General features: G+C 45.6%; 1 protein-coding gene across 2 annotated transcripts in view; it reads right to left on the bottom strand.

Annotated features, from left to right (window-relative positions):
- AKAP12 (A-kinase anchoring protein 12) overlaps window positions 1–10,178 on the bottom strand; it is a 30,618-nt gene extending 20,440 nt beyond the window's left edge. The window contains exons 1-3 of one of the 2 annotated variants that reach the window (XM_074537759.1): window positions 9,948–10,178; window positions 9,605–9,842; window positions 198–384 (exon numbers count right to left, since the gene is read on the bottom strand). In XM_074537759.1, the coding sequence (XP_074393860.1) occupies window positions 198–384; window positions 9,605–9,842; window positions 9,948–9,988 (466 nt within the window). In that variant the 5' untranslated portion in view covers window positions 9,989–10,178. Of the gene's footprint in view, window positions 1–197; window positions 385–8,946; window positions 9,103–9,604; window positions 9,843–9,947 lie in introns of those variants that run through there. The other variant, XM_074537761.1, reaches the window with a different exon arrangement.
- Between the last annotated feature and the right edge of the window lie 9,504 nt (window positions 10,179–19,682).

The raw sequence follows: 19,682 nt of genomic DNA on the forward strand, positions 1-19,682 counted from the left end.
CACTTGTCATATGAACTCTCTCCTACAGAGAAAACATCTCCCACAAAACAGTGCCCAAGAAGCACCCGAGCAACAACAGATCACTTGAGTAATACCTGTTCAGCAGCACACAGCTAGTCAAGCCCTATTTGTACTCCTCATCCCATTCAGCATGCAGGCCTCTAAGGTATGTGCACTGAACACACGTTTGTACTCACCATTTGCTCCAGCAGACTCTGTTTGCTCTCCAGGTGGTTCTTGGAGCGGTGAAGCCACCTCTGACTGCTGCCCACCCGATTCCTTAGATGCTGTAACAGCTCCCAGCTGCAGTGGCTCCTGTGGTGAGGCATCATCCTTCAAACTGTCTTCACCAACATCAGGTACTGGCAAACTTGCATTTAAAGCCTGTGTGGTCAAATATTGATTGAAGGATGGTAGTACAGAAAGATAAAGAGAGAAGGAAAGAAAAAGAAAATGTCAGTATTAGGCTGAATTCCCCCCCAACTCCTATAGAATATTGTTCTTTCACTCTCATTTTGAATATATACATGCAAGCCATTTTAACTTCATTAAATAAAAGTACTTCTGTGAGGAATAAAAAAAACCAAAACACAATCTGGGACTATTTATCTTTCTGGTGTCCAGCATGAAATACACAGAAGAAGCAGGTCTTACAGACCATGGCCTATAACCTTGTGTGGAAATTGATTTCTTCCATGAAGGAAAAGGATAAGGTGAATCTAGCTGACGGGAAGAAATTCTTCATTCAAAGTGTCTGGCACAACTGCTCTGATATATGAATGAATCCTCTCTACAATACAGCTTTTGGTATTGCTCCTCTACTGATGGGCTTATCTTATCATCATCAACAATACAACTACAAAGAGACTAAACTATTCGGGACACAAAGAAGAAGACATATGAATTTCCCATGAGGAAATGCAGTGAAACTGAGATTAAAACTAGAATTTTTGGACCTCTGTTATTAGGCAGAAACTATTCTTACAGGAGGAAAGAGCTTTACAATTCTTTGGGACTCAAAGCATTTGAAATATTTTTTCTAGATTTGCTAATACATGCAAAAAGAAGAATCTGTTTTTCAGCTTCCACACTTGACACATTCTAATTATTTCCAGAAATTGCATTGGCTTTCCCTATTAGAAGAAATATACTTTCACAAGCTTTTTTTTTTTTAAAGCATGGAATGTGTTGTGGTCATTATAAGATACTTAATTACCCTTTAATTTATTGATTACCCTTTAATGAACTAGTTCTCCAACTGAACCTATTACCTTCCAACAGAAACCATTTCAACTAATTAACCATTATTCCTGAAGCGAAGGTTTGAAGTTCCTCTGGTGGAACAGCAAACTTTAATTACGTATCATTGTCTTATGATTTGTCTGTACTCCCAAAATACTGCCACTGAAGCCCTGTTAATTAATCAAAGGTACCACAGATACATTACACCCAAAGATGGGATCTAACAACCACATGCCTGAAGCACCAAATTGGGATCAGGAAGATGCCACATTCCTGACGATTCTCTTCCAGTCCCTTCCCCCACCCACATAAACCTGAATGGGAAAATCTATTTATTTATTTTTACTAGTAATTAGCCTAGTGCAACAGAATTTCAAATCAGCAGACAGAGTGCCAGGAAAAGGGCTTTCCTCTTAATCATCAGATTCTTCTCACATGCTGGGGGAGATCTGGGAGAAGCGCCGTACCCCACTTCCACAGGCAATGAAGTGTGTGCATTCAGGTTCCCAATTTTCAGTTCAGAAGCCCTTAATTAAGCCAAATTGTTTCCACCCGGCGTTGTTGCGCTCCTCAAAGCTGCCTTTCACAGCCACATAATCCACCTCACGAAAAAGGATCCCATTCTGCTCCACTGCCAATACCACAGATGGAATAATTTGGCTTTAGAGCTTTCACATGCTGAGACCAGATATTAAATAGAAGAAATACGGAATGGCTCAACACTCAGATTACATTCCCGCTTCTCACATCATCCTTCCCATAAATCTAAAACACGGGAACTCAGGAGGGATAAAGACACCACACTACTGAACAAAGGCACGTAAACCCTGGGAAGCTCCTCTGCAGTTGCACACAGCATTAGCTGAATGGGAGTAACCAATTAAAAACAATCGAGAAAATCAAGACATAGAAAACAACAACCTAATTGTGAAAGGGCTTTAAGATTCTTCAGCACAAATTCAGCAGAGGACCTTTACTGATTTTTTAATAAATAATAAGTTGTAATGATTCATTCTTGAAAGACACCTGCTAGTCCTGCAAACACAAGAACAACTTGACTTGACTGGCTCTCAGGAAACTTGTCTCTCTGAAGAAAAAGCCGTGGATGACTATTTCAAGAAGACATACTCAGAATTAGTACCAAAAATTCTTTCAAGTCACAAGAAAGGTAACAGCACTGAATATCTTAGCATTCCTCACGTTATTCAAAGATTTCTTTGCCTTTCTTTCCAAACCTCCCCTGGGCAGCACACCATTTTAAAGCCAGTCCCATGTACAGACACAGTCAACCATTTGCCTGATAAGCACCAGTGGGCTCTGCAAAGAACCAGAGTACAAAGGAACTTGGTACCTCAATGCAGTACAGCTTCTCCTTTTTAAATCAAGCACAGACTGTTATGATAAAATATTAACAATGGTAGTATTTGCTATTACCCCAGCTCTGAATATTCTATAGTTCTGGTGCATTCAGGAAAACAGTGACTTTATATAATCCTAAAGACTGGGGATTTCAGACCAAAATTCAGAAGTCACAGGGTCTAGCAGATAACCCTTTAGATCTGTTAAATCTGCAATACCTTCTAGTATGAAAAACATAATTAAATATAAAACATCACTAAATGTAAGACTATAGGCAGTTTTTACAACCAGCCAGTATAATTATAATCCCTGTTCACCTTGTACATAAATTCAGTTTTGGAAACAGGATCCATCTGTCACAACTGAGTAAAAAATGTAAATACATGGAAAAACCTCAGTATTTTCAAATCTGACCAGACTTGCAATATAACCCTACCTTTTTACCCCAGTCTCTTGGGAAAGAGTTTGATGTGATTCTTGGCCTTGGGAAGGCAAACTTAGATTTTCAAATCAAGTGTTCTGCTTTAAATAATTGAATAATCAAAACTAATAAAACAATAGTATTTTTTCCAAATTAAAACATGCAAAGGAGAAGAAACCTTTGGGGAGTTTGTAAAGTGAAAGGAGACATAACAGCATCATTAGTTTAAATAAAGAAAAAAAATTTGTCCTAAAAAAAGTTGCTCAGGCTCTTTACGAGGGTCAGTGCAGTCTGTCCCACTGCATTAGTCCTCAAAAGAAACTAATTTCAGTTTTCCTTCACATTAACTGCTTCATTTCTCTGAAGAGATCTAAACTGCAGTTTAGTCCAATTATATTTAATTTGGTGAGCAGTGCTCTTAATTCCATTGAGAATAGTTGTAAAGCTTAGACAAATACAACAGAGTTTAGAGAGATGGGTGAAAACAAAATTTAAAACGACAAAAATTAACAGTATTAGGAATCTTTCTGTTCATCTTTACACATTTATCTACAAGTAATTAGACATTACATTTGGCAGGTTTACCAACATTTATCAGTTTTTTGTGGCACACATTCATTACACTCTTTTGATTATTAATTTATGAATGTGTTGTCTCATGAACATGGGAGAAACCAAGGGGAACTGGTTATCCAGTTCACTGATCTTTCAGCTTCTTCATTCCCAAAACAAAGGGCCATTAGCAAAGCAACACTCCAGTTTCTGTCACACCATTACTGTACATCCTGCATATATTTTTTTAATATTTGCCTCACATTCACCACAAAGATGGACGCAAAGGGCAGACACCCAGCTAATGAGACTAAAATGCACAGGGCTTGTTGCCCATGTCACTCTAACCAGGAGCAGCTTCTGCTCCATCGTGCATCCAGCATCAGGTCCAACTGTTAGATCCCATTAAACGCACACAGAATTGAAAATGGATAAATTAACAGACAAATTGCATGAGATGTGGATGAACTGCAGGTCCCTGATCTCACTGTACATTAGTAGATGCTTCCTTCAGGCACCATTCCTGAGGGGTTCACAGCACCCAGCCTCTTCCCCCACCAGCTATCACCATCATTCCCAACATTCCTTGTACCAGACCCAAATCATTCCAGGGATTCCTCACACCAGGCCCAAACGTACCAGAGTTAATTTTGCTTCATTCTGTTAATCCTGCTACACTGATTCTACATTAGATTACTAAAATAGCCAGATCCAGCTGTCTGAACAATTGAGCAAACTAACATAATGGTCCCTAATATTTTTCCTGAAGTTTGATTTTGAAACTCTGGGAAATACTGTTGCTGTGCTCAGGGGGTCTGCTTTTAGCACATGCTGCTTCATTAAAAAGAACTTCAAACACCAACACTTGGGAAAAGAAAAAAAATTGGATCATTCCAACTCTTTGTTCACAGCAGTTTGTCTTGTTTTGCATTAGCTAAACATTAGAGGCTTGTGGGATACTGCAAGTTGCAGGTGAAGAAAACACAAGGCCCTTCCTCTGTAAGGCACATAACAGCACGCTTAACTTCATTATCTTCTTTCTGCCTCCTGCAGACAGAGCCAAGAACTTGCTCCACACCTTTCAGCTCCTCACTTACCCTATTCTCCCCCAATTCTCAGCTTGATTTCACTGTGACACCTCCTTATGGACGATTACCCTCGAAATCCAAATGGATAAAACAAAACAGTCAAAACACCAAAAAGTTTCTACACCCAATTCATCCCTGTGATCTCTTTTTGCAACCTGTGAAAGAAACACTACCCCCAGTCTGTTATTCTGAGGCCTGATCCCAACGGAGCTCCTTCCCAGGTCTCCTACCTTTCAGCTCTTTCAGGCAGCACCTTACGGAAGCATTGCACAGGTACAGCTCAGCCAGGCTCTAAGGACCCGTCAGAACAAGGGCTGAGCACGCAGCACGTTCCTCTCCTCTCAGCAACCACACCCAGGCTTGCATTTCCAACCTGGAGCACTTTCAAAGTCCCGACGCTCCTCTTTGCATCTCTTTAGCCTCCACCACATCAAACACAAGCTAATTGCCTCGGCTTTCAAAGTGCCCGGCCACTCCCTCCACCACCTCCTTCTTATCTCCTCTACCAGGGGGCTATTTCACGCTTTTGGTGCCGCTACGACACCAATTTCCATTGTGCATTTTTTCAATTACACATTTTTATTCTTTCACCCCAGCCACTCCACAGGCATGGTCAGCCCTCCATACCTTACCACTGAATTGTACCAGTTTCTTCCTCCCCAGATGGAAAAGAAGTATCTAATGGGAATCAGACCCTGCTGAACCAGGGGAACCCTGCAGCCTGAGACCAAATGTCTCCAACTGGGCTCTCAGAGACACAGTCTAGGGACTTTCCTTGTATAAGCTTCGTTTCACCACTGCTAACGTAGTATTTTCAGGCTGACTCAGCTCCCTCACCAGAACGCAGTTGTTTAAGCAGCAGATGTAAGTCTGCCCCAGCTGTTATTTGTCAGGCACTCGGACAATAAGACACTGACATCTCAGCTGGTAACCCCTTTAGAAGAGACAGTTCCAAATATTTACTGTCTAGCACACACTTGCTCTCATTACAACACAGGTAGCATAATCCAGTTACTACTTAGAAATGGGAACCATCACGAAAACACTGTGTGAATTACTTGCTGCTCAAGTGGGGGGCCCTTGCATGCCAGCAATCCACCACACCACATCTTCAAGCCATCAATCCCCATGAAAATATTATCTCTGACAAACCAAGCAAGAATAGCTTATTAGCATGCCCATATTTTTCCAAATTTCTCTCTGGAAGTTTCCCTGTGCTGTTTCAGGTAGCTGTTCCAACAGAGCTTGGCTCCTTCCAAAAAGCCATGGAAAAAACCCTGTATTAAAGCTGGCACCTCAAACTTCTAAATAAAATAGAAGTGGCACATGTGCGATTGTCAGTGTTAGCTGCAATGCTGCTAGGATGACACTGCTATCCTGGCTTGAAGTCACCTTCTGTCCCATGGGAGGGCACCATGCTGGCATTTTTTCCCATCTCTCTGATGCTTAGCATCAAAATTGGAAGTTGGGTGAGAGCCACATCACTGCTATGAACAGAGAAGGTGCTCACAAATTGGAGATGCCCAAACCAATCCAGTCACATGCTGCCACCAACAGAAGTGTGAGCCAGCTTCTTGTCCAACTCCAGACACAAGATCCTGCCTGCTCCCCTGTACCTGCAGCTTCTGCTGAGTCCCAGAGGCTAACACATCTCATTCAATCAGTAGAGAATGACCTTGCCAAAGAACTGGAACATTTTTCCACGGGCTTAGCTCCTTGAATGAGCTCACACAGTGCCAGATGCAATAAAGGAGAAGATGCAGGTGCTCTGGAGAGGAGGCAGGAGCACATGAACCACCTCACCAGACATCTCCAGGGATTTTGCCAGTTCAGGACATCACAGTTTCGTTTGGCCTTCTTCAAGACCAGAAAGATCTTGCTCCTACTTCTAGCACTAGTAAATCTTTCTCAGGCCAAGCTTCAGGCCTCCATGCTGTTCAGGACAGTCTGTCCCTGAGGTTTCAATGGGTTTTCACCAGCTCACTGCTACCAACAGGAGAAGTTTTTTTCATTTCCCCTCCTGCCCTGCTGCAAATGCTTGCCTTGTCCTGGCTCTTGGTCTCACCTCTACAATGTAGGAGTCAAATGAACTCACAAGCAGATCAGGAAAACGGTCCAGCAAGAATAAATTTCAGTTTCCTGAAGGGTTAGCGAGTTTAATCTGCTTACAGAAAGGCAAGGTTAGGACACAACACAGCCAAGCGAGACTGTGTCATCTAAAGCAAAACAAAGGAGAACAGGGGAGGAAGAAAAGGAGGGGGGAAAAAAGCATTGCTGCTACAACAGCAAGGAGGTAACTCCATCACAAAAACCAGCCTTCTGTAGAACCATACCCTGCCGCTTGGTTTCAACAGGACCTCAGGTGTCAATTCACAGATCTGATTAATTCAGTTCAGGCAGCTGAATGGATTAGTACCACCAGGATCTCCCACACCTCCCTGCAGAGGCAGCTTCCCACAGTGGCGGCTCTGCAAGATAAGGAGCAGCTCCTCCACTGAGGAGGAGTTTAAGTCTTGTCTGCTACAATAAAGAAATCTGCCCATTTCAAGTCCTACTACTGTGGCAGGCTGGAAACTCTGAAGGTGCTTTATGTGTAACTCACCAGGAACTTTTGAGAAGATGGGTCTACAGCTGAGGTACTCACCACAGGAGCCCACGTTTAACCCACCGTGTTCACAAGCCAGGACCCAAAGCTCTGCAGACCAAGTGCTTTCCAAGGTCCCCAGGCCCTAGAAGTGAGCAACACTGAAACATACACCCTCCCTTTTTTTAACCAGGACACCCAAAAACTGGTACCTGGCCAAAGAGTCACATGTGAGTAACAAAACAGCTTAATGACTATAAATTTTTTTCCTTTCTAGAAGAAAAGTCAAAAAGGTTTTCATCTTGTAAAAAGTGCAACTACCTCATGAAAGAAATTTACTTAAATACTTCAAGGATTTCGCATCACAAAAGAAAGCACAACTTGTCTGGGATTTTATATCCTGTACAAGACTAGTTGCTTAGATGGTTTATTTGTAATTGCCTTGCCAAGGCTCACTCGAGATGGATTCCACTGAAGTCATTTTCCAAAGTTTTTTCTTCTAAAAAGGTTGTAATAAGCATTTTAATTTGGAAAATGCAAGATAGAAGGACACCCTCCAAAAGATTCCCTATCTTCCACAAACATACTAGCTATCTGATAGATTTCTCCAGGGGCATTGCAAGACCTGGTAATTTTCAAATTCAAAGAGCTGGAAGAAATAATGATGAAAAACTGTGTCACAAATCTGCATAGAGTTACTTTACTTTAGTAAGACGGACTAAATGAGACACAAAAAAAGTATGTCTAAACTTCATTAAAACTGATTTTTTATGCAATGTAATGGAAGGCAAAACCAGCTGTTTTATCAGAACAGCAATAATACAACTTCTTATAGCAGCGAAATGGTAATAGAACCTCCCCAATTTTAAACAGTTCTACTTGAATAATCAGGCAAAAATCTACTAGAAGACATTTTTCCTAAAGCTCAGAAGACATAAAACACAGTATTAATAATAATCTCTACTTGAGAACAGTATTACTGTGATTCCCTTTTTTTAGAAGGCCTTAGTTCCCATAACTGGATAAACATGGCTATGAATATTATGTCCCTTCTTCAAAGTCGCATTATCTTAAATTTTAAACAACCACAATAGCCAAATGCTTGCCTGATATAAATTCCCGCTTTTCTAAACGTCAGCATCTGAATTCTAAAATTGCCCGACAAAACTGCTAAATACTTTGTGAACCAACATCAACCCCCAATGCTTATTTAGTTAAAAAAAAAATAAAATACATCTTAGTTAATTTAAAGTTCATTCGCAATGTGGTTTTCAAATCTGTCAAAACACGCACAAGGAGGTCTAGTGGCAGCCAGGAACTATGGGAAATTCAACTTGAAAGTTAAATCTGAACCACAAGGTCAAAGAAACAAAGTCATAACCGGTTCTCAAGCTCTAATACACCCACGCACCAGTCACAGAAACTTCGGAGTCTCCCTGCTCTGAGCACCCAAACTCCGAAGAGCCCAGAGAAGGGGATCTCGGCAGAACGTAGCATTATTTCTCCCCTCACTAACTCCCGAAAGCCACGCTATGTAAACGCACAGATGCACATAACCTCCCTTTCAGTCCCAAAATCCCCTAAACGCGCCTATTCCAGAGGGATAAATGGCTTCATTCATAATCTATTTTTAAACACCAGACATGTTTTAAAAGAATTTCTTTCAATTCTTCAACGTCTTTATTTTAAATCACACATACCTAGAGCTCCTTCGCTCCCCACGGGCTGGGAGTTCGGGAGTCCCTCCCCCTTTGCCCCCTATGCGGTACGACAGCGGGCCGCACCACAGGCATGGCTCCAGCCCTCGCCGCCGACGCCGCCGCCCCTTTCCCGGGCGGCTGGCGAGGGGCGGCGGCTCAGGTGAGCCGAGCCGCGGGTGCGGACGGGGCGGGAGAGGGGGCACAGCGCGGCTGGCGCCCAGCCGAAGGCACTGCCGAGCCGCGCCCCGACGCGCCTCCCACCTGCTCCCTCGGGAGGGGAGAGGATGGAGCGGGGGGGCTGCGGAGAGCCGCGGGAGCCGCGGCGATCCGGCCGCAGGACCGCAGTCAGGAGGCTCCTTGGCGCAGACCTCGCCGCGGGTGGGTGCGGCTCCTCTCGCCCCGGCCGCACACAAAAGCGGCGGCGCCCCCGCAGCCGCCCTCGCCCCCCGCCCCGCCGCCGCCGCGAGTTTTATGACTGCGGCGCCGGCCGTGGCGCAGTCCCGGCCCCGCCGCGCCCCGGCTCCGCGCCCGGCCCGGGGGTGCCCAGCGCTGCGGCAGGTGGCCGCAGCCGCGGCGGGAAAGTTTCCCCGGCCCGGGGGTGCGGCGGGAGCCGCCGCCTCGCGTTCCTCCCGCCACCTCCCCGCCGCCCCTGCCTTACCTTGGCGGGCTCCGCCGGTGGCTGGGGCTCCGCCGCGTCTTCTGCGGGCAGCGGTTCTGGGGGAGTGCTGGGGGGCTCGGCGGCGGCCCCGGCCCCGTCCTGCGGGGCGGCCGGCTCGGCGGAGCTGCCGGCGCCCATGGCGCTGCCCCGCGGCCGTACGGAGCCGCGGGCGGGGGCTGGCGGTGGGCGGCGGCGGCGGCACAGCCGGGAATGAAGGAGCCCGGCTCTCCGCAAACTCCTTTAGGGCGCGAGAGGGGGGAAATTTAAAAAAAAAAAAAAAAAAGGAGGGGGGGAAAGGGAAGGGGGAAAAAAAAGCGCGAGCGAGAGCAGCGAGGAAAATCACCTCCTCCCCTGGTCCCCCCGCCCGCCTGCCTCTTGCTCCATCACATGAGCAGATCCCCGGACACGCCTTGCAGCATCAAACCGGGCTGATAAGGAGCGGCCAAGGGGGGCAGCGCCCTGCCCGCCGCCGCTGCCGCCTCTCCCCGCCCCTCCTGGGCACCGCCGGGGCGGGGGCGCCGCCCGGCCCCCGGCCCTCCGTGGCGGCACCGCGGCGCTGACTCAGCTCCTCGGGTCCCTCGCCACTCCCCCGGGGCCGGGACGAGCGCCCACCCGCGGGACCCTCAAGGGGCTCCGCGCCAGGGACCGCGCCCCCCGCCCGGCCACGCTGCCCTCGCCCGCCGCGGGGCTCCTGCCGCCTCCTGCCCCGGGCGCTCGACTCCGCGGCCAGCAGCCCTCAGCGCCGGCCCCGACCTCAGCCATGCTGGGCCTGCCCGAGGGAAGGACGTCCCGCTTCCAGCTAATGCAGAAATGTAAGGTCCCATGTCTTAGGCAACTTTGAAGAAACAAAAAGATCAAGTCGCCTTTTTGTTTTTTGGACTTCTTTTTGTTGGTGGGTGTTTTTTTGTTTTTTTTTTTAATTGTCATGCAGGGTAGATTCCCATTTATTAATTCATAGCAGATCCTGGCACAAGCAAGGAAAGCCAAGGAGAGGGTAGTTTCTCTCCTAGCCCAGAATATACAAAGCATCTTTCCCATGCCACAAATGCAGGACCAGCATGTATGTAGGCACGCTCTTACCTGGTACTTTCAAAGGTATCAGCAGTGAAATAGAGCACAAACTAAATTAAACTAACCACAATGTGCCCAATGGGTAGCAAACAGATCCATTAACTGTTCTTCACTGTAACTATAATTTTTTTTTCTAAACATATGCATGTACCTATACTATACAGAGTTCATGGTTAAAATCAGGAATGGTCTGAAGAATTTATAGTACAGACAAGATTTTTTTTAGAACATTTAAACCCACTGAAGCACTATTTCATTCCCCAAAAAAAAAACATTCTGAAAAAATTCCATTCTACAAAGGGCCTAATCTTCACATGCAGGTCAGTTTTTTCCCTAAAAAAATCAACACACATCAAGTCAATGAGTGAAAAAGCATTTTCATCATCTCCCTTAGCTAACGCAAGAACCTACTGGAATTGTTTGTGTTCGGCAGACCAAAACTGGTGTTGTGGATCACAGAGTTGGGATAAATATCTCCCCCTTTCTGCTTAGTCTTCGTCATTTTCAGAAGGGAGAGGAGATACAGGTCTGAGCTTTAAGTAGTGCCTGAGTCCCTGTAGTGGAACTTACCCATAGCCACCCAGTACCTTCTGGATTACCCACCAGCCAGCACTCGCAACAGGGAGCAAGGAGCCTGCTCCCAGCTTTTCCTGGCTGTCATCCTTTCTCCACCGTGTCTCTGGTGGAGAAAGTGCTGGTACCACCTCCACTCCCCACCAAATCTGCCTTTCTCCCTGCCTTCAGCTGCTTCTTTGCAAGTGCAGCTGAGAATAGCCCAACTGCTGCAGGGCTGTCTTGGGCTCCCCTTCAGCCATGGACCCTGGGCATAGACACAGAGGATTCCTGGGCTTTGGAGAGGGGAGGGCTGGCTGTGGGGCTCAGTGGCACACAGAGAGGTTGGGAACAGCCTGTGCCATGGGGAGATCAGGGTTTTGCCAGGAAGTTCCTCAAGAAGGGAAATGTGACATAATTCAAGGTCTGTGCTACATCATTTCTCTTTTCAGTGGTCATTGACCACAAAATGCTTTCTCTGCAAGCAACCAGAGCACTGCCTCCTTCCTCCCATGTAAACTTGCTCTTCAGTCCTGTTGCTCGTGCCTGGCAGCACCGGCTCTGTGCCCAGCAGTCTCAGAGCGAAGATGCTGCAAGCACTGCAGCTGAGAGAGTCACCCCTCAATGCCCATTCACCAGCCATTTTCTCAACACAAATTACTTTCTTTTGGCTGAAAATCTTTGGTTACATCTATTCAGTGAAATAAAATGTGCTGGGGATGGCTTTCTGGTGATAAGGTTGAGCAGCACAGGATGGCAGGATAGTTTGTGTGTACACTTGTAACTTCTCCCCACTTTGAACCACCACATTTCTGCAAACTTGTGCTGCAGACAGCCATGAGCTGTTGTCGATCCCTGTATAATCCCTGATATATGCACAGCCTCTGTCTCCTTTCCTCTTGCATTTGCTTTTGTTTTCTTTCCTGGAGTACATCTAGCATAGGAACTTTTAAGAGAGATATCCGACATCTCCAGTCTTGTCCAGAGGGTGGTCAGTTCCCAATTTGCCATTCTTGATGGTCTGCACGCTGCCTGTACAGAAGAAATTGTGATGAATGACAGCTCTGATTCTGGCATTTGTCAGCCTGTTTCCCTGCCTTCTGCCTGTGTGCTGCGGTGGTTATTGCCCAGACCTTTACCCTGAACCCTGCAACTGCCTCCTTCTATATCTAAGTGTTGCTCAGGCACTATGTCTGTTTCTAATGACAGACTTCCCAGAGAAGTGCAGTCTGGTCCTCTTGCAAAGTCACCAAGGGTTGGCGCTGAGGCGAGAATATTCAAGCTTTTGGCAAAAGTATGCATGCACACTTTTTAGGATGAATCCAAGGAATCAAGAAAGATAATGATTAAAGCTCTACTGGCACATTATCTAGAAATATTCCAGTGAAACATCTTTGAGGAAACTCCTACTAAGAGGTGCAAGCACAGACCTTCCAAACGGCAGGACAATCTTTCAGCATTGCAGCTAGCACATGACTGTTTTAAAACTCTCCTGAAACCTGGATAGCTTTCATAATGATATTTGTAATGCAGAGTCTGTAGACAGGGTTTAATTTATTTACTTTTAAAATTGCTTCTTTTCCAAAAGCATTTATGATTGATGTAACCACTGCTGATGCTTTTGTACAGAACCAAATGTCTCAGGCTGTTAGCCTGTGTTGATGAAATATTTTCCTGCAGTCTTCTGCCCCATCCATGATTTTCCCCATGCTCTCCTTCCAGCCTTGACTCTGTTGGTCCCTGCAAGTGGCCACAAGCTTTGCTGCTGTTGGCTGCTCTGGCTGGTCCTGAGGGCAGCAGGGTGGATGGGGAGCCAGCAGCAAGGTGGGCATGGGAGGGCTGGTCCCCAGCATCCATGATGGGGAACAGGACTGCCTGCCCAGCCAGGGGCTCCTCCATATCCCATCCAGGCTGGCTGTTCACAGGTTTGTGTGAGACAGTGGCTGGGAGCACCAGCAGCTGCCTGGAGCCCTGTTTAGATGGAAGGCTCTTGATTCCCTTATCAGTGCTGCATTGGGATATTTTTGGCATAAAAGCTAAGTGGAAACATATCGTGTAAGTGTTCTCAAAATGGGAAGCTCTCAAGAACATACCTTAGATCTGGATAGAGAATACAGTGCTCTGACTTCACCTCAGCTGTATTTACTGCAATCTTCAGCTTTTTCTCCCCTCTCTCTTGTCCAGTTATGATAGGAAATTATGGGATGCTGTTAGAAATACATGGATATGCCTAAGGAGCTAATATGTATCAGACAAGAAAAATTCTGATGAGCGTAAAAAAAGAAAACTACAAAAATCTGTGTAAAAATACTTGTTTTGCAAGTGGAATTGATAATGCCATAGTAAGAAATAAGGGAAAAGGAATAAATTTTGCTGGTAGAAGACTGTTTCTTTACTTCCCAGGAGTTCACCTATCCCAGAAAAATCACAGTAACAGATAAAATGAGCAGAATCTTTACATCTAATAGGTTGACATCACAGAGGTGATCTGTATCAGAAAAAACCTATTCATGGGTAAGGACACACATCTGTGTGTCGCACATAACAAAACTAAATTGGCTCCTCACACTGTGCAATTTAAAAATAATGTTAGTAGCAGAAATTGACTTCAGTCTTGAATTTGATGGCTATTTCAGTAAAGGCATATTTGTGTAGCAAGTGTGTCATTCAGCAAGTAGTTGCACATTTCTGTAGCACCCAGAGACCCTTGTTGGACAACCCAGAGCTGTTTCAGGAGAGATCCAGCCTGTAGTTTCCTCTGGTACCAATCTGTCTCTACTACTACCCAGCCTGTGATTTCTGGTTTCTCTGTAGTTTTGCTGTGGTTTCTCTCCTCACCAGTTCTTCACTTGTCCTGCTCTTCCCAGGAGGTGTTGGACAGGTATGTTAAGCTTCAGGAGCCTAGCTGTTGTCATCTGCCCACAGACAGTTCTTCACAGGGGCATGGGACAGGGCAGGAGACTGCAAAAGTCCATCCCATTGGGAGTTTGGCTGAAGAGATTCACAGCATGTCCCGGGCATAGCCCAAATGGCACCCTCTCAAACTTGTAAGAGCTCTGGTTACTGGACAGGCTCTGATCTGTCTGGATAATTATATTCACGTTTTCAGGAGGCAGTGTTTGGGTGTTGAAGCTTGAAGGTGACAGTGGATTAAATTTTTTTCTTAAATGAGGAAGAAATGTAAAATTTGTCTTTATAAAGAAGGAAGAAAAATGTATTCTCTATAAGTACTCTTTTCATAAGAAAAGAAGGAATAAGCTCAAAGGACTGTGTTTCATCATACCCCTATAATGCCAAGTGTCCACTTTCCAGCTAAGAAGGGGAAATATACAGTGAGGCTGTAATTTAGTGTCATGTTATCAGTATAATAGTCATGCAGTGCCATAGGAGAATAAATGATGTAGTGTGCAGGTGCAAGGGGACACCAGCTTGCAGGCAAGCTTAGTCACAGTGTCAAAGATGGAAGAATGTGACCTCCAGTGCAGTGTTTTATCTGCTGCACAGATAAATGCATCTCACCCAAGAAGCCTTTCAGGCAGAGCTCTGAGGAAATTCCTCATCAAGGGAAGAATGTCCAGAGGAGAGAGATAAAGAGGCACATAAGGTCCCCCTAATGCCATTATCCCATTGTTCCAGCAGCAGGTGAGTGAGGCTCTTTTGTCTTCTGGAGGAGACCCCTGTGGCTCAGGACTGAGCCCAGTGACTGTTTAGAAATGCCTTGGCACTACTGATGTTATCAAGAATGGCAGAGTTCAGAGCCAGCAGGTGCTAAAACACCACCCTGAAAATTAAACTGGAATCTGGAGTGGACTTCAAGAGTAAATTAGACTGGGGGGATTCTCCAGAGGTCATCTAGTCCAATCTCTTGCTCAAAACAGGGTGAGTTTCAGGCTTAGATGAGGTTGTTTAGGGCTTTGTTCAAGTGAGTCCTTGTTCCTGCTCCCCTGCCACCCAGTGTCTGCCCCACGTGTGCACATCAGTAGGTAAAGGAAACACCTTCTCTCTCTCACCAGCAGCAATGTGCTTCCAGTCACTGCTGCTGAGGGGTCCCCATCCCTCACAAGCTTGGCTGGCACTTGAGATGCACACCCTTTACCTGCAGTTTCTGCCAAGCCTCTGTATCCCCATCTGCTCTCCCAAAGGCTTGGTGACACAAGCAGGCTGTATCTCTCCATGGGGAGACACCCACAGCCACCCCAAAAGGCACTGGGTGCCACAGCTCTGCCCACCTGGACAGACACATCCCCCTCAGGAGCCCTGTCCCATAACTGGGAACCAGGCTCTGTGTGCTCTCCAGACTGCCTGCCCCTCTGGCAGTTTCTCATTGCGTTTTGTGGCTGCTGGCTGAGCCCGCAGACATTTGCAGTGTGAAACTGCATAAGCCATTAAATCCTTCCTCCCTCCTTCTACCCTGAGCAGGGTCTATGCACCTGGGAGGCCTTTATAGCTGCAGGTAGGAAATGGCAAAATGTTTAAGAAGAAACACGGACCACTGAGATTGTGTCTTAGTACTATCACATTCTTTCTCTGGCCTGAGCAAGCACAGTCCTGCTCCGCTAGTGCCCACCCAGAATAATTTCCCTAGACTGTTACCTCTTGATTTGTCTATTTGCAGCTCACCTCTGGGTCTCCACCAGGTGTGATTGACTTATCTTTGGCTTTCCCATCTAAACCTATTGTATTTATAAGTTATCTTTCAGTACTGGCAATAGTCATGACTACCTACCTCCTTCATTTGCTTTTGAGATTTTCAAACAGGAGCATCTGTGCTATGTCCTATGCTGCTTCTAATGCCTGGAGGCAATGTCCTTCAGAGTCTTCATTAAATCATGCCTTTGACATGTCATCTACAGAAAATGGGACAGCAGATAGGTAGCAGTGTGGCTGACCTATGACTACTGATTACTCAGCAACATTATTTTGTTATTTCCTTGTATCCCTTCATGGGCCCATCCCTAGCTATTGCAGACGCATCAGGTTTCACCTCTGAGAGTTGGCCCTTTTCCCTTAACCCCTCACCTGCATGGTGTCTGTCAGCCCAGGCTGGCAGGGGGTGTCCAGACACGGAACAGCCCAGTGTCCCTGTTGGCAGAAGGGTTTCACCGGTGAGCCCCTCATGCCCAGGGGTGCAGAGCCATTGGGTGGGCAATACCTCCTCCTTTTCCTGGACTGGTGCACATGGCCACTGAATTGAGGGAAGCCACAAGATGTGCTGTTTACACTACTTGGTAGTGGGATTGTAAATTTTCAGATGCAAGGAAAGTGCTTTTGTTCTGGCCAGTATAATGCCAAATATAAGGGGGGGGGTGTCCTGGTGTGGCTCAAAAAGCCTATTTCGGAGCTAATACAAACTATAAATACCCCTTGGTCATTCATAATTTATAATTTTTGTTGTGAGCAATCCATAGAAATTCTAGTCTGATCACTTGACTGCCAAAGTACAAAGCAGCACCTCAACTCTTAACCAGAGGTTTTTAACTTTCTGCCAACATGATCAAAAATAAGCTCACTCCTAGAAAAATAACCAGAAAAAAGATAACCAAAAAGATAACCATCCTCATTCAGACTTTTAAATAATGCCCAAATCAGGACTTGAGCTCAAAGCATTTTTAGCCCCTTTGTTGTTGAGGCACATAGAAAAATCTTAGAGATGCAGAAAGCATGCAAGAAGTAGAGCAAACATAGATCATTTCTATAGTCCCGGTTTTGTCTTAGTTTGTGGAAGAAGGCACTAGCACACCTGGCAGGCAAAAGCCTTCAGCAGCAGTCAGAACAAGTGAGAACCATCTTCAAACTTTGTGTGGGTCTCTGTCTCGGAAAACAAAATGTAGAGAGCCTCTGGCATGAAGACAGGAGCCTTTCAGTAAGGTACCACGTACAGATGTAAACTTTAGATCAATTTTTACACAAAAAGGTAACAAGCTTTTCTCTGGGGGTCTCCACCTTTATGAATTTATAACTATAGTAGCATGGATTTAGCCCAGCCAGTAAATGGTCTCTGCACCTCGACTGTAAGAGGAGGGACAATGACCCAGCTGGTGTCATTTCTAGGGCTGGTCAGGCTGCCACTGCACTTGAAGTGATCCTTTATAAGATTTCAAGTGAAAGGAGGGAAAGACAGAAAGAAAGCAAGAAGGCAAGGAAGCCTCCCCCACTTCAAATTCTTCAGGCTGACCTGTCAGCTTCTATGTTACTACATTTGGACTTGAATTTCTTGCCAAGGTCAGAGCAGATTAGAAGCTGCTTTCATATCTGACAGAAATACTACTCCCCGGTGAACAAGGGGGTGTAGCTCCAGCATCTTCAAGTGGAAAGGAAAGTTCAGTCTTCTCCACTCATCAGCATGGAGTGCACAGGGGCCTCCCAATATTAACTCTGGTCAGCACCAGCGGGTCATCTTCTCTCTGTAATCCCACATTCTCCCCCTCTCTGCTTGGATCTGAGCTGCATACTTGAAAAGCATGACTGAAAAGACCAGAAAAACAGTGAGATTTGAAGGATCATATGATCATCTCATGATCACCAGTATTTGTTTCTTTTTATGCTCTTTGTGGGAAATATATACTACTTTTCTCTAAATCACCCTTAAAACACAACAGCAGAATTATGTGCAGCCAGGCAAGAGTTTGATTTCAGGAGTGACCTCAGGACTCACATTTCCTCTTGCCTGAAGCTCAATTCACATTTGTAGGGAACTTGCTCAGTGGGAGACATGTTTTTCTTAAATGTTCAACAGCTGCATGGAAGCTAGGCAGCAGGAAAAACACAGGGGCAGGCAAAGGATAAAAATAATAATAGTGTATTGCCCCCTTGTCTTTTAAAACTTTGGTTGCCTCACATAAAATGTAAGGAAATCTGGAAGTCCTGATGTGATGAGACCAAGGCATGCTGGATGAGTGGCTTTTACCAGAGGTCATAATGGAGCCTGAACAGAGAACAACATGCATTGTTCAGCCATGTTTACAAAAATGTCTAGCTCCACCAGAATTAGTAATTGCATGCCAGAATGCTAATTTTTTTTTTTTTCAGTACAGAACTAAAGAACACAGGGCTGAGAAAACACAATGTAAAAACAAAAGGGATTATAAAGTCTTTAGAGCAGACTGGCAAAAGTAAGAGGGTTTGCTGAGGAAAATGTCTGGAGAAGATTTCAGTACCAGAAAAGGGAGGAGGCTGCAGTAGTCAGCAGGTGACCACAAATCACAGCAGATCAGTGTTAACCAGAGTTCTCCATTTGGCCACTTGACTTCCCATGTGTCATTTTACATGTCACAGACCGAGCTTGCACCCCTTTTTTTCTCTGCCTCAATGATAGCTTGCAGCAGTGAGAGGGGCTGCTCAGAATAATTCAGAAGAAATATTTCCCTGGTTTACTTTCCCTGTGTGGGATTCCTCACTCGGCTGGAAATCAATCTTTGTGCATCTCACAAGCAGGAAGGAAGGGGAAATTAAGAAAGAAGATAAAAAGAAAGCAAAGAGGAAAGAGAAGCAAAGTCAGGAGTGGCAGAAATCAAGAGACACAGGGATGATGGTTATGGACTCCAAAGACAGCAAAGGGCAGGTAGGAAGAAGCAATGAAAATCAGTGAGACCCAGAGAGAACAAGGAATGAGGGCAAAGGAAACAATTTTTTTCAAACATAGTGTTTGGTTGAAAAGTGAATGCAAAATAGTCACAAAGGTTTCACCCTAAACTGATATCATATCAATAAACACTTTTTTTTCATAAAATCAGGAGCTATTATTGCCACATCATTGTGCCCATAGCCCTTTGCTGGGTCTGTGGGCTGACCCCTCTCTCTGTGCCTGCCCATGTGAGGTGGTGGGGAGGCATGGAGATAATGCTGACGGAAATGAATCCCTCTTTATCTGGCCTGGCTCTGGCTGCAAGACTAAACAAGCTGAAAATACTCCTTAAAGGTGATAGGTCTTCACAAAACACAATTAACAACTTCAAGATGCCCTTCCAGGGACCAGCAGGACAATTTGGAGCATGCAGGGTTGGTTTATCCTAAAAGGAGTCAGTCTCTCAAAACACATAGAACTCAGAAGCAGGCATGTCTATCAGGCCATGGGGAGGAGCATCAGCTGTGCTCCTCTGGCCCTATGGGGGAATAGGTGCTGACAAAAGCCAAAACTGGGGGGCAGAAGGGGGCTTTATCCTTCAAGTGGTTCATAAATAATTTCCATCTGATGCTGCAGAGGCAATGACTTGGGGGACCAGAGATCTTTCAGAGAAGTACTTCTTCTGCATGGAAGTGCTGCATGTTCCAGGCATGGCAGCAGCCCTCTGAGGAAAGCGAGACCAGGCACCAGCATGGGTGCTAGCCTGTAGCTTGTTTCTCACAGAATTACAAGTCATAATATCACAGCTGTAATTGTCAGTTATTGTCATTACATTGCAAGGGTTCCATATTGCTAGAGCTCCATACCTCCTTGATGGTTTCTGTAGACAGC

This window comes from Zonotrichia albicollis, chromosome 3 (assembly GCF_047830755.1).
Source record: "Zonotrichia albicollis isolate bZonAlb1 chromosome 3, bZonAlb1.hap1, whole genome shotgun sequence".
NCBI lineage: Eukaryota > Metazoa > Chordata > Aves > Passeriformes > Passerellidae > Zonotrichia > Zonotrichia albicollis.